The sequence below is a fragment of the Lagopus leucura genome, unplaced genomic scaffold (assembly GCF_019238085.1).
Source record: "Lagopus leucura isolate 7727_CA_CO unplaced genomic scaffold, USGS_WTPT01 Super-Scaffold_100035, whole genome shotgun sequence".
Lineage (NCBI taxonomy): Eukaryota > Metazoa > Chordata > Aves > Galliformes > Phasianidae > Lagopus > Lagopus leucura.
The window spans coordinates 1,225,578-1,240,037 of NW_024962284.1; the positions used below are offsets into that span (position 1 = coordinate 1,225,578).

A 14,460-nucleotide genomic window follows, 5' to 3' on the forward strand; every position below is an offset into this window, starting at 1 on the left:
TTTAGTTTGGGAGAACATTAATAATGCAAGGAATTAAATGGTTATTTGTCCGGATTCTTTACAGAATCATACAGAATCCTCTATCCATGAGCACAGGAAACAAGCAAGTAGCAGAGGGATGGTTTCTTTGCTTGTAACTGTAGTCTCCTTTCATCTTAAATCCCCTAAAAACATTTATCTGGGGATGTTTTCTCAGGGTAGCATGTCAGATGTTACTTCTTGCTGCCGAGTGCCTAGCTGTTTGCAGCCCCCCTAGCTGTGATATGTCTTCTTGGAGTTTGGGACAGTGTTTTTGCTTTCTACTCGAAAACATAACTTGGTAGTCTCATTTTCTCTGGAAGCCATTCTTTTTTCCTTCAATTCTTAATGCATTTTTATTATCTCAACCTTTATCTTCCCTTATCCAGTAATCATATCTTAACTTTTATTTGCAAGCATACCAACAGTATTGATGCAATGATTGATAGGTATTTTTATGGCTTAGATATCTGACTAGTATCCAGAAAAGATTCTGTGTCAGTAAAAGAAGTCTCAGTGGGTCAATAAAACTGTGTCAAACTTCTCAATCTTCACTGAAAAAGGCATATTAGAGACAAGGATATAATTCAACTGAGAATGAGATTCTTGGCGCTGAATGAGTGATAGGACCTTTTGCTTAAGGGATGGAAGAGTTGGCAGTTCCAACATCCTGGTATTCATTTGTCATGAAGATCCCATAGTGTCTCCTTGGTTCATTTCTGAGCTTTCCAGACTTCTCTAGATTGCTATTAGTTGAAAATCTAAAGCTGGTGATTCAACATAATGTTTTATTGCTTTAAGATATATTTGCCACCATGTTGTCTGTTCTGGATTTAGACTAGAAAGAAAAAAATACAAGAGTAAATCAGCTATCATTCAGATTATGTATCCATATTTTTTTGTATATTTATTATAGGGTTTTTTTACTGTCATTCTTCATCTTATTTGTATTTTGTTTACTACAGGCAATTGCAGGTTATTTCGATATATTTTTCGAGAAGGGCTGTCACAACAAGGTATGTGGTGGTATGCATTTTAAAAATAACTTCAAGAGAAAATACTTCTTGAGCCCTTTGTCAAAGTGTTTGGCAGCAAGTCTGTTTTGCTGTAGCAACACTCATATGCATGTGTGTTTAGTAATTGATTGATGTAGTCTGATATTAAAACTGTTGTTCTCTAATCAAACTCTTGAACTCTTCAAACAGGTCTTGTTTTCAACTGGTCCCCTGTGTACCAAAACACACTGGAAACAAACAGTTTTTCTTCTGGAGGAACCAATTCCTGTAGAAGCAGGTATATTTAAATTCAGTCCTGGTGCAACAGCAGTTGTGCTACACTGGTATTATCATTAAATCTAAATCTAAAACATTTCAAGAGTTATGTAAGCATTAAAAAGGATTAGTAATAAAGTCCTTCAGCTACTCTTTAGGGTTTTTTTTTTTTTTTTTTTTTTTTTTTGCTTAAGCAAAGCAGTGGGCAATATCTATATATTCTACAAATTTAATGACAAATGTATACGTAAATGGGCACATATCAAATACTTACATAGTACCATACAGTACAGTGAGAAATCTCACTTGTGTTTCAAATGATTTTTCTCTGATGCAAGAAAAACTTAAGACCAGAGTACTGCTATTAATGTTCTCTTAATTTTGATGCTAGTTGTGTTCTTAAGTATCAGTGATTGTATGGAGATCCTTGTACCACTCGTAAACTTTGCTGCACTTTTTAATGTGAATCATGAGTACGAGGAAGAGTCTTGTACCTGGAGCTGTGGGATTACTCTGTAATAGAAAGTGGTTTCAGAGAACTCACAGCCAAGAGCATGACCCATTGAAGTATGGAGATGTCATTTGGATATGCTGAATGTTGAAATAAACTTGATAGGTACCGTAATTTGCTCCTTGTTGCTCAGATGTGAAGAAAGTAAAAAAGCTTTTCTTGTCATCAGAGATAACCCAAAGTTCAGACAGCGAATTGCTGAAGTACAGTTTGGGGGACTAAACTGATGTTTATTAGGTTTTATTTAGCTGTATTTATTAAGTTTTGACAGTAACTTTCCATGCAAGTAGTCAAATATCCTTTGGTTTTTAAACACTGCAACGTGTCCATTACCATCATGGAATAGTTGTGCAGCAGAGAAACATGCATCAAAGCAGTGTTACTCATATTGAAGGCCATGGTTTTTTTACAGGTTATCAGGGCAGAGAGGATCTGGCAGTGGGGTTTGGTTCTTCTGTCAGCTAATAAACTCATGGTAATATGTGGCCTCGAACTGAAAAGTTTATAAGCAGATCAGGTGTACTGGGAGAGAAGTGTGCAGAAATTTATGTGGATTCTGCAAAATAAGCTGAAGTCAAGAGGCTTAGTGGTGATGTGGAGAAGAACTGAGGTAGCTTGTTACCATCAGAGCTTTTTACCAGGTGCTCCTTTCGTAAAGGCACAGTGATCTATGTTCCATGGCAAATCATTTTTGTCATGCTTGAATTTATGTTCTCAAATAACTTACACTTACATATTCTTAAATCCTATCGCTACTTGGGATGCACAAGTACTTGCGTGCATTTGTGCTTGGATTTGTTCTGTTCAGCCTCTCTTTCTAGATGAGGCTGGCTAAGCTCTCTGTGCTGCTGTTCATTACGTTTCAATGTCATAGAGTGTGAAGGGAATTTTTTAGAAGTGCAGTGACATTTGTTGGAATATGCACATTATTAAATATTACATAGATCATTTGACATTTACAAAACTTCTGAAATTATTGGGAGGTGTGTCTGGTTCTAGAATTTTTGTCTGCTTGCCATGACTTTCTCAAGACAACTGCAGAAATGTTGTGCTTTGAAGCAGTGAACACAATCTGGTCGACCTTCAAGATTACTTTTGTCATAACTTCTTCCCTTCTCTTTATTAGCTCACATTTCTTTAAATTATAACAGTAACAAATCTTGCTGTTGCCATGTTTCTCTTTTTCTATTTGCTTCCTTCTCTTTATCGTTAAGCCCCCTTTTCCCTCTTATTTATTCCATCTAATTTTACATCTTCTTTAGAATTACCATTTTTGTTTTCAGAGCTGTCATTTTTATTGCAAGGTTCTGAGAGAAACTGGGACCTAATCTCCTTCTCCTTTGTAATTCTATTATTAATTTCTGTGGGGTATTTGTTGTTCATGGAGGATAGAAGTCCATCAGGGCAGAGAGTGTTCCCTTATACTTACATAAGAGTGTTGCTTTATTTCTAAATAATTGTTGTCTTCTCCTTCAGCATTCCAAAAATCTTTTTTCCAAGTCGTGTTACTTTAAGTTCATGCTTAAAAAATAGCCAAGTATAGTTCTTATTCAATGAAGGAAGGCAAAAGGGGTAAACCAGCACACAGCATAGGCCACGTGGTCCAATTTCAGATTTTGTTCAATTTTTAAAACTGTTTTAAAGACTGAGTTGCTTACTTAAGTATTTGATTTAAATACTGACTGATTTATTATGGTGCAGTGGGGGCACTTGTTTCCATTATTTTAATGGGCCATGAAACAGATTTGTTGGTATAAAATACATTCTCCTGTTCAGTAAATATGTCTTCTGGATATCATGATTTTTGTTTGTTTTATTTTGTTTTCCATTAAAGAAAAATGGTTCCTTCAGATTTCCAATTCTGACCAAAATAATAAAATCGACTTTAGTTCTATCAGATGCTTTACAGCTTTTGGGGATAAGCCTGAAGTGACTGTAAAACTGTGTTTGGATTTGCTCTGCAAAATCGGTTGAGCTTACAGGTATCTGAACCTGCTGGGTATTTATCAGAGAAATGCTGCTTCATGCCATGGCAGAATTCTTTTGTTCTGCCATGTTAACCCTCTTAATTTTTTTCAGTTCTTTGACTCCAGGTTATTTGTTGTATAAATAGATCTATTTTCTCAGTCATAAAAAAGATTGAATATTTTGATCTTGATTCTGGTGATAACAGAATCAAGCCATTACAAGATAAAGGATGGGGCTTGTAATTAATTCTCCCTGCTCTGCCATTCCTGCTGCAGCCTTTGCTAGGTGTGCAGCGTTTGCATATCCTCTGAGAGAGGAAATAAGAGAGGCTTAACCTAGATCCAAAGGTGTGGAGGCTGGAAGGACAAAATTGCATCTGCTATGTGTGCTTTGCTACTGAATTTTGGCTTGATGAGTAAACATGACAGAGTGCTTTGTGTATAGTTTTAGTGGATAATTTCTGCTGATTAGATTTATTTTAGAAGTGGGGGAAGTCTCTTACTAGTCACGTATTCAAAGAACTGGTTTTCCTCCTCCCAGACTGGCCTGATAGACTTGAAGCTGATGTGTGATGAACTAAAACCAAAAAAAACATCAGCATGTTGGATAGACTTTAACTGCTTAGCATGCAGTAGAAATAGAGAAGCCACGTGATACTTTATTGCCAGAAAACTGTTTTTTCTCAAACAAGAGTATTGTATTGTGGACTCCCTACAGAGTACAAGGCTTTTCACAGCAGCTCTTATAATAGCTTGAAAAAGTCTTTGTTTTAAAAAATTGAAATTCAGATGCCAGAGCCATGCCATTCTCTTACAAACGCTCCAAATGCGGATCTTTTCCTTTTATTGTTTGTTGAGATATTCCTACTTCATCTCAGAAGCAGAAAAATACGTACAGCATATCATTTTCATTTGGTTGACCCAAGCACTTAGTAAATAAAATCATTTTTGTAAGCTTTTTATTTAAAAGGGTGACAGAATCTGTTCAGTAACAGTGCATTAAGTTAAAACCCGTATCTATATGCAAGCAAAATCTATTAGCAATAAAACAGCATATTGTCGGCATCTTGTGTTCTTGGTATTGCCTTGCAGTGGAAATAAAGCCTTGATTTGTTTATCAGTGGAGCTAAAAGGGGCCAGCACAGCAAAATAGAAGGGCTTACATGACCAACCCCCCATAAAATCCATGATTATCGTTAGCTCCCCAGTCTCTATAATTGGTTAGCTGTTTGTAAACTTACAAACTGAAAAACATTAAAAACCAAAACAAAACACAAAAACAACACTGGCAGTTAGTCTGTCTGAGTGTTTAGATCTTATACTGAAATACTTCAGTATTATGTATCCCAGTGGGGTAATTTGTTTCCTAATTGGCTTTTTATTGTTTGTTTTGCCTGTCTACAGTTTCAGTGTGGTGTCTTTAGAACAGTCACTTGTTTACTTACAAATAGCATCTCCAAAAATGTTTTGCATTTGATATCTAGTAATTATTAAAACTTGGATCTTGAGGTCAGACTAGATGTTCCATGTCTTATGATGTAACTCGTGAAGTCTGCTGCTTAAAATTATCCTGTTGACTTGTCAGAAGAATCTGTAAATTTGTATTTTGGGCACAGAGCGGGCAGAATCTCTTATCACTGAAAGGTAATTGAAGTTCTATATCTGTACAAGAAAGGCTGCACAGATTTCTTGTGCCACACTGTTTCCTTTTGCACAGTCTGAAATTGCAACGAGATACGCTACACATGGCAGCAATAGTATGGTTTTCTCAGAGTTTTATTCCAACTGCTGAGAGAAAGATTGAGACAGGCCACACAATGGATCTCTGTTATAAAATGTAGTGACTTGAGACTAGCTCTAGGTGAGGTAGTTTGGCTCCTACAGCTCCACTTGATGCATGGTGCTCACAGTCCATTGCGGCAAGTGTTTCTGGTGCCTGGTCTACATTGGGAATTTTTGCACTGCCACGTGTGGGTTGTGGATGTTAGGCAGCTCATACTAGGCTGTCTTAACTTACTTAACATGCTGTGTAGACTTCTTTAGATTTAGTTTCAGGGTTTTTTTCATTTCAATTTTGACCTGGGGTGTTGAAACAACAATTCGGTTGTTGTTCGTATGCCAAAGAACAGGCTCATGTATGACAGGAAAGCACGGGGCCTTAAGATAGTTTCACAACAGGCTGAACAATGAAGAGACAGAAAGTATTTAAACTAAACAGACTGTATGAGAGTGTTGTCACAGAGGAGATGAATAATACTGGAAGCCTGTGATTTCTGCTCAATTCAGAAACTGCTTATTGAAGATTGAGTTGGTGATTCAGTAAGTAACGTGGCCAAGTGGGAAGGTGATGGTTCACCTACAGCTGTAGGTGCCTGTGGATTACCTGGATGAATGGGGAGATTAAGGACGAGTTACTGAGTTTAAGGGAAATGCTCACTGTTCTGCAAGAAATGATTTCTACCTTTCATTGTTCCTATTCGTTTTCAGAAGATGGATGATATATGGAAACTTCTTTGTAGCCAACTCTTCCAAAGTGATGCTTGCTTTATTTCAGTTACTTGCTAGACCTCAGTTTTGCTTAAGATAGTGACTCCAGTTTGTTGAAAATAGAGAGGAAAACAAGATTTTGTTTAAAATGTCAGTCTTGTGTGAGAACTTGTCTTTAAGAGAGGTGTCAAATCTCACTGTTAATACATCAATGTCTACCTCCTACAAGCCTGTGGTTATTGCTGTGTAGCGGATTGTCACAGCCCTAGAGTGGGGATTTCAAAAGATACTTCTCACTGGCAGTTGGGTAGTTAAGGTATCTTTAGCAGAAGTCTACTGCAGTCTTGTAAGAGCTCTATTTAAAACAATTTCGGTGAGATTTTTCTTTGACAGATCTTAAGGTCTTTGAAGTTGAAGATCTCAAGCTTTAACGGGGGGTCAGAATAAAGAATGCTTTAAGTACCATGTTCGTACTTGCCTCACAATTACTTTCATCAAACTCTTCCACAAAAAGAAAAAAGCCTTGAAAGATCTTGATTGCTGCTTGCCTTCATTTATTCCTTCCATTTTTTTTGTAATCAAAAAGTGAGAGGATACTGAGCTGTATTAAAAGGCGGGGGGGGGGTCTTCACATTATGAGCTCATTGCCACGGGTCACTTCAAGCTTTACATAGGTATTATGGATATGTATGCAGAAGGTTGCACAAAATCTTCAGGTTCAGTCAAATCAGATGAATCAAGTTATAAACTGAAAAGTACTGATTGCTCAGCCTAAATAACTTAGTAGTAGAGGCTCTTGCACTGAGAAGTGTCTTATCTTACAGAATCGCTGTATGGGTGATTTTGTTGCACTGACATAATTAAAAGTTATGATTGCTTATGATTTCAGTGGTGATGAAAGTCAGAACCAAAATAAATGATCACAAGTGTTAAGGGTTTGCGTGTGTACAGAGTGTTCTGTAGAGCATGTAATGAGCTTTGTTACTTGGTAGCGAGTCAGTGTAGAAGTAGGGATTTTTTGTTTGTTTATTTTCTCCTATTCTGTGCTAGCAAGCTTCTACAGCAGTTCTGCTGAATTCTTCATTTTTTTTCTTTTTGGACAAAGCTCAGGACTTAGCAAAGTCTAATAAAAATGCTGGAAGGGATGGTAATGCATTCAGTTTTGTCCTAATCAAACTGCAGTGGCACTGTGCAGTTTACTTGCATTCAGCTAAGCGTGATAAGAGCAAGGTGATGCAGCTGAGTCCCGCAGACAGCTTCCACCAGGCAGCTTGTAGGAGAGGACAATGGTGAAAAAACATCAGTCATCTTATATCTATGTGACATTGATTAATTGTTCAGAACTACCTTCCTGTTACTTGGTTGCAGTGCTGCTGCTTGGTTCAGCCCTCAGAAAAGCCTATTTAGGAAGGCAGATCTAATGTTGTTACTGCATGAAAATAGCTGAGAAAAATGCTTTGTTTCAGAAATTGTCATATAAACATAATCTGAGGCTCTGTTCTGTGAAGTCAGCTGTATTTTTTGAAATTATATTTAGATCTCCGCTTCATTCGTTGTATTGCTTTGTATTAAAATGTTTTACGTGGCAGGACTTCAGTCTGGGCTGATTTAAGTCATAGAATTTTAATTCTGCTTGTGGAGATTCTTTACTTCAGTTTATACAGTTTCAAAAACCTTCGGTATTAGGGAACATTAACACGAAGTAGTGAATTTTGCAGCGCATTTCTGAAAATGTTTTTATGTTCAAACTAGGTTAAACTTTCCCACTGAAGAGAAGCTATAATGCCTTTTTTTCTCTGACTTATCCTTCTACCAGGCAAATCTGTCTCTGTAAACTATCAAACCATTTTTGCAATTCTTTTTTCAACTCCTTAGCAGGTCACAAACAGTAGCTTTTAAAATCACATTAAGAAAGCAATAGTGAGCGTGGTGGGCATGAGACATGGAAGTGAATGGAGCAAGGACTAAAAGAAGAGTAGCAGAAAACTTAATTGCTGTTGCAATTTATGGTGTGAAATATCTGAGTAGATTTCCTACATGCTTGCTAATATAACTGAAAGTACAAGCCTTGTTAAGGACTGAAAATAAAAGTTAATTTTTACTAATATCCAGAAGCAGCAATCTTCACAAAAGCATTGTGAAATTGAGACATCTGCTTGGTAAGCTCATTTAAAATGTGACTAAAAATCCCTTATAGGTACTATTTCCTTAGGATATGAAGCAGCATTTGTAATTGTGGATTTTTTTAATTGACTTAGTAGAATATTGACTGATAGTAGTTTTCCTAAATGTAAAAAGAGTGTAACTTGTAGGTTGGTTGTAAACCTTGAGCCATGCTATTGAAACAGCATTTGTCATGCCTAAGCTTTCACAAGAATTTATAATATGCATATAAGTCTGAGGCACAAATGACCTTTTGAATACCTGAATGAAAGCCATTGAATAAATACTTGTAGACGTCGAAGTTAGTGTCTTGCTTGAGCACTTGGTGGGTCAGCTGAGTGATAAAGCATCTGTGTGACTCAACACCTCAACCAGTTTAACTGTAGATGGTTAGGACTGTTGCTCAGAGCTTTGAAAACATAAAGGAAACCTTTGTAGACCCTAATTAATTGAGAGCAACTTCTCATGCAATATAAACATACTTAATGCATCCGTCCTCTTAGCATACATGATACAGTAATGCAAGCGTATTAATGGTTTGTTGTTTTTTTTTCTTCATTCTTGCAGGAGAGGCCTTGAGGGGAAAGATAACAGTCCGCAAGAACAGAAAAGATCCACGGTCCCTCGTTATAACCCTTTTGGTCAAGGATGTAAAGCAGACTTACAGTCTTCAATGAAAGTTCTATGTGTATAGCTATGAAAAATGTCCAATTTAACTGTTAGATTTAACTGTTGGTAGCTGTTTCTGTAAGCCAAAAATGGTAAACTCTTGGAACTTCATATGTGTGCAGGCACAACAGTGTGATAAGGGTACCTGAAACTGAGAGAGTTTTGGAAATTTTCAATTGAAATTTTGGATGCTCTTGCACATGCGTATGGCAAATAATGACAAAATGAGATCCTGCTTTATTTCACATAACGTGGGGGAAAGAAAGAGAAGTTGGGTTTGGTTAGATGAGACAGCTGAGTGAGAAAAATAACTTGAAAGTTGTGTTGTGAGGTAAAGTAATCATGATATCTGAATATTACTTTATTCTCCAGCTGGCAATGATGCTTACCATTAAAGAATAAGAAAAAAAAATGTTTTTTTTTTTAAATATGGAAAGAGCAGTTAAATGATGTGCCACTGCAGCTCAGCAGTAGTTAGAAAATCACAATGAGAATAAATTTGGAATTTCAACTGCAGGTTGCAGCACCAAAGATTTTATTTTTATTACAACTCTGTGAATAAAAAGTCGTATCACGTTTCAGTTACATTAATCTAAATAAATGATCTGAGTGTGTTTTATAATGCAGTTGCCTGCTTCCTTTTTTTCCCGTTTAATTGGATACTCTTTTATCTGTCCACTGATGGCTCATTTATTTATGACTAAGGTTTTTTTCTGTATTAGCCTACTGGAGCATGGGTGGGTGGAGCTGTATATTTTTGCAGCTTTAGGAAAAATGCTAGGAACAGTTGCTGCAACAGTACATTTGGTTTGGCTGGTTACAGAGATTGAATATGAAGTCAAAGATTGATGTGTGTGTCGTGGTGTTTAAGCACACTTGGTTCTAACGCTAATGTACTTTAACACCAAACTTGTGTTGTACACCAATATTTATACTGAATGTTGATTCAAAAGCCATTTCAAGGAAAGTGACAGCGTTTTGCTAGTTGCCTCTGAACTGCTGTTATAAAGTGGGTTTGGTTTTTTTGTTTTTTTTTTTGTTTGTTTGTTTTTCAAGGACTAAGAGACAGAGATTCTTTGCCTTAGACTCTGCTCCACAAAATTTGAGTAATTAGATACTATAGTGTGGGAAATTCCTTTTTTTTTTTTTTTTTTTTTGCCTGTAACTAAAGGTTAGTAGAATGTTATCAGTGATTATGCCAATTTGGCAAGAGAGTGGAAGTTTGTATTACAGAAGCTGAAATTCTCTTGCAAGGCAGCCCTTTTTTCACACAGTGAAATGTGTATTGGGAGGAAACCGCAATTAGTACAGTGCTACCACATTTTTTAATTGTAAGCAGCCTTGTGGATTTCTGTGCCATCTCAACACTGTTTCATTCTCTCTTGTGGAAACACACAGCTTACTCATCTGCATCCAAATCGTTTTGTGTGCTTGGGAGGATTGGGGGCTTTTTCCTGTGTGGAAATTAGTGAATTACCATTAAAGCCTGAAATGTCCTGATTAGATGTTCAAGATCTCAGCTCATGTGTGCAGCTTAATTGGAGTGTTCAGTATATTCACTTAGTCTGGTTAATTCATTTTAATAGCCTAAATAAGGGCTTGACCACCAAAAGAATTTAAACCTGTATTGAAACCTTGTGTTCATCTAGTAATGAATGCATTACTTCTGCCGATGTTTAGATGCCTCTGTTTTATGAAGCGAGATGGCACACAACTGACAAATTCTATATATTTTCAGGATTTTGTTTTCAAGGTAGGCTTTACTGTAAAAATAACTGAGACAATTGAATAGAAAATAAAGATGGATGACTTACTTCCCAGTAGTATTTGACACAACAGTGATATAGTTGATCCATAGATTTCTGTGACCTGCCACCATTTTTCTAGTTTGGTAACATACATTCCATTCAAAAATAAGTTGTTTGTTTTTTGTTAAAATGCTTGGAATGAAACTCAAACTATTCCACTATGTAGAAAGGCAATCTATTGACAGACTGAATGAAATTGTCACAGGGTGGGTATTCACAGCACTGTGGCAATCAAGCTGTAAGCATATGGTGTTAATTTGTTTGGTGCATAATTTACTGTGAGAGTTTCATGTACATGTGAAGTTTTGTGCTTCGAGCATGACTGAATTTTGAGATATTGGACTCTAATCTTGCAAGGTTCCTTCTAACTTTTTTTCAGTGAGTCTCCAGATTTTGTAGAAATGTAGAGTGTATTTGTATAAATGTTGAGATGGAGAGCTCGGAGGAAAAGGAACAGAATTGGAGAGTGGTATAAAGACCTTTAAAGAATTGTTGATCTTTGGCAGCAGGGGAGAATAATGAAAGAACAGTCGAAAATTTTTAAAAGGAAAGAGAAAATGTTAGCTGTGATTAAAAAACAAACAAACAAAAATGCACCAAGATGAGGAGATTTGGTCACTATGTCTTCCAGGAGCAAAGAGTAGGAGGTGGACTAAAGAGGAGTTAAACTTTTGAAGCAGCATGACCAGTGCATGAGCAGATGGTCAGCAGAAACAGATAAAGCTGGATGCAAATCACTTGGAGTGCAGAGATGGAAGACTAAATGGTAATAATTGTTAAGAATTAGGGCACTGTTGGTATTTAAATTTGAAAAAATCAAATCTGAAAAATTCTCATACCGTTGTTTTTTGTCAAATTTGGGACAAGATGTGAGGGAGATGTGAATGATGTTAACGAATGTAACAGTTAATTAGCATGACTAAAAGGCAGATTGATGCTACCGTGACAAATCCATTGCTGTTTCAAAGAACTTCCAGTACACGTGGGTGAAAATTGATCCAATAGGCAGCATCACACGGCATCCTGTGGAAGGAACCAATCAATTACAGATGGCTTTTCTCTACCCAGGAATTGGATTGTACAGGATTTATCTGAGAGCACAGTCAGTTATTTATCTTTTCTAATTGTAATTCTGAGAATTCAATAGTTTAGGAAATGGGATCATTAAACACTTTTTGAAGACACTAATAAACAAACTGGGGGCAGAAGAGTGACAAGTAACTGCTGGGAGTAGAACTCATGCAGTCCAAGATTATAATCCTTTATCCTAAGGCATATGGTCCAAGGTGCAAATGAAGGTATTGCCCTTTGAGCTAGAGCTTCTGTGCTTCTGAGGACAAAGGTGCTGTATATCCATCCTCTTCAAATTCCTTCCATGACATCATGATACAGCCCAGGTGCTGTCCTAGTTGTAATTCTAGGAATGTACAGACAGTCATTTGTCTGCCATTCACATACTGTTTGTTTGGGGTTTTTTTTAAACAAATGGGTTAATCAGAGTTTCAGATAGATATGTTACTTGATTTTTGTGTACCTGTATTTGGAAAAGAATGAAAAAAAAATTGTAGAGAAGCTGAATTTCACTGATGCTTGTCTGTCAGACCAGCTGAAATGAGATAATTTATCTCATGGTATTTCTTTTCTTAGTAGCAACTCATGTCAAAATCTGTCTTTTCTTGACTAAGAAATACCAAATAAATGTGTCCTGTGGATTACATTGGATTATATTTGCCTAGATTTGAAATTCAAACTTGGCATTTATTTGTCTGCTTCTCTTTCCTTGAGAATTTTTTCTCTTACCTCTTTTCCCTCTCCTTTCTGCATACTGAGATGTACAAATGCAATTTTTAATGCATGCAGCAAGCCCTGCTGCTGGTTGGATGCGGTCTTGTTTATACCACTCAGTCTTCCTCTTGTGTTTCTTGTGCTACCTTAAAGCATTCCCTTATTTCTGATGACTGCAGCTTCCTGGTGTCTGAAGACTCTGACTTACCCAAGTCTGTCCCATTTGCAAGACTACTTCCATTCTCACTGCAGCCTCTTACCTACAGAAAGGTCTAAAGGGCAGTTTGTTCTTGAGAGATGCAAAAAATTGTGTACAAACATGAGTTTTGCTTTAGCTACCAGCAATACTGATGGAATCAGTACAGAATGTGTTTGATTTGCAGCTATGGCAGAAACAGAATGCTGATGCAATAAGTCAGGTACAGACAAGGTTTGATACAGGTCTTGGCCCTAGAACTTATGAAGTTAAAGCCAAACAAGTTATTGTTGCTAACAGAGAGCTGCTAAAATATGCTGAAATACAGAAGTGATTTAGTCTGTGATGGGCAGGTAGGAGGATATAAAGAAAAAAAGTCAATGCAAAGATCCATAACTTCAGTTTGGTGATCAGATGTGTAAAGTATATCTCCCTCCCCTCAGAAAACTAAAAAACTGGCACATGGTAAAGGGCCGATGAACCCATGATGGCAATAACATGCCTGTTTCCCAACAGTGTGAAAGTTGGCCTTTCCCCTAACTGTCAGTGGCTGTCAATTGGAAAAGATGGTTTGCTTGCCAAACTACAATCTCATGTAGGAATGGCGAGTATTAGTGTCATGGAACTGCTTACATGTGTAAACATCATGATGTATATGAATATACTGTAAGTGCTCTGAAATCTTCGAGTTTGCACTATGCATTTTCAAAATACTGTATACTAATAACAATCTTCATAGACCAATACTATGTTCAGTGAATGTTTTGTAGTTAAGATAACTTCTGCAAAAATACTCTTCATAGCAAGAGAAGCCCATATCATGAAAGCAGGATTTACATGTCAGGGAAGGCTTTGTTCCGTGTTAACTAGTGTGCAGCTATTGCAATTTGTCTTGAGATCCCCCAGCACCAAGAAGATCATAGAGACCTGTTTATATCTCGAGAACTGCAATGGAATGTTCTTACTGTTGTAAACAAGTAGAATATAAATACAACTGTTTGAGACCTTCACCTGTCAGCGACGTGGTTTGCTGGGTGAGCAATTAATTATTTTCTGGTTAGTAAGGCTTAATCTTGCTTATTTCACGTTTTCTTGCGGTTGATATTGAACATGAAATCAATGTCTGCATGTGGGTAGCCTTTTTGTCCAATGTTAAAACTAATAGGTGAGTTTTAACATCTTAGGAGACTAGTCTGGCATTTTAAGCAAGATTCCTGAAAAATTGATCATTTCTGATATTCAGTAATTAGTTTGCAAGTTAATAACTCTGGAAGTGCTTTGGGCTATTTTAGCTAGCAGAGTGATAGGCACCAATATTGAGGAAAACGCCTTACTGAAATAGCTTTAATAACCCATAATTATTTTTATGTTTGCTCTCTCTTGAATAGGAAGTGGTTTGGGTTATTGGGGAAGAGGGGAGGAAAGCTTGTTTGGTGTTAAATAACTGAGGATTTTTGGTGGGGCAATTTTTTTTTTTTTGTTAGGAAAGTATGTCCTAAATAGCACAGAGGACAATGAATCCAACCTTTTTCCCAATTAAAAATCCTCAAATATCAATCTTCATTCATGCTTAAATACTTTGTTA

At 36.8% G+C, this 14,460-nt stretch overlaps 1 protein-coding gene across 1 annotated transcript in view; it reads left to right on the forward strand.

Annotated features, from left to right (window-relative positions):
- The window catches only part of PRMT3 (protein arginine methyltransferase 3), a 48,344-nt gene extending 38,636 nt beyond the window's left edge, over positions 1–9,708 (forward strand). Inside the window, exons 13-15 of the mRNA XM_042882727.1 lie at positions 984–1,034; positions 1,224–1,311; positions 8,985–9,708. Coding sequence (XP_042738661.1) covers positions 984–1,034; positions 1,224–1,311; positions 8,985–9,094 — 249 coding nt within the window. The 3' untranslated portion in view covers positions 9,095–9,708. The remainder of the gene's footprint in view (positions 1–983; positions 1,035–1,223; positions 1,312–8,984) is intronic.
- Positions 9,709–14,460: the final 4,752 nt, after the last annotated feature.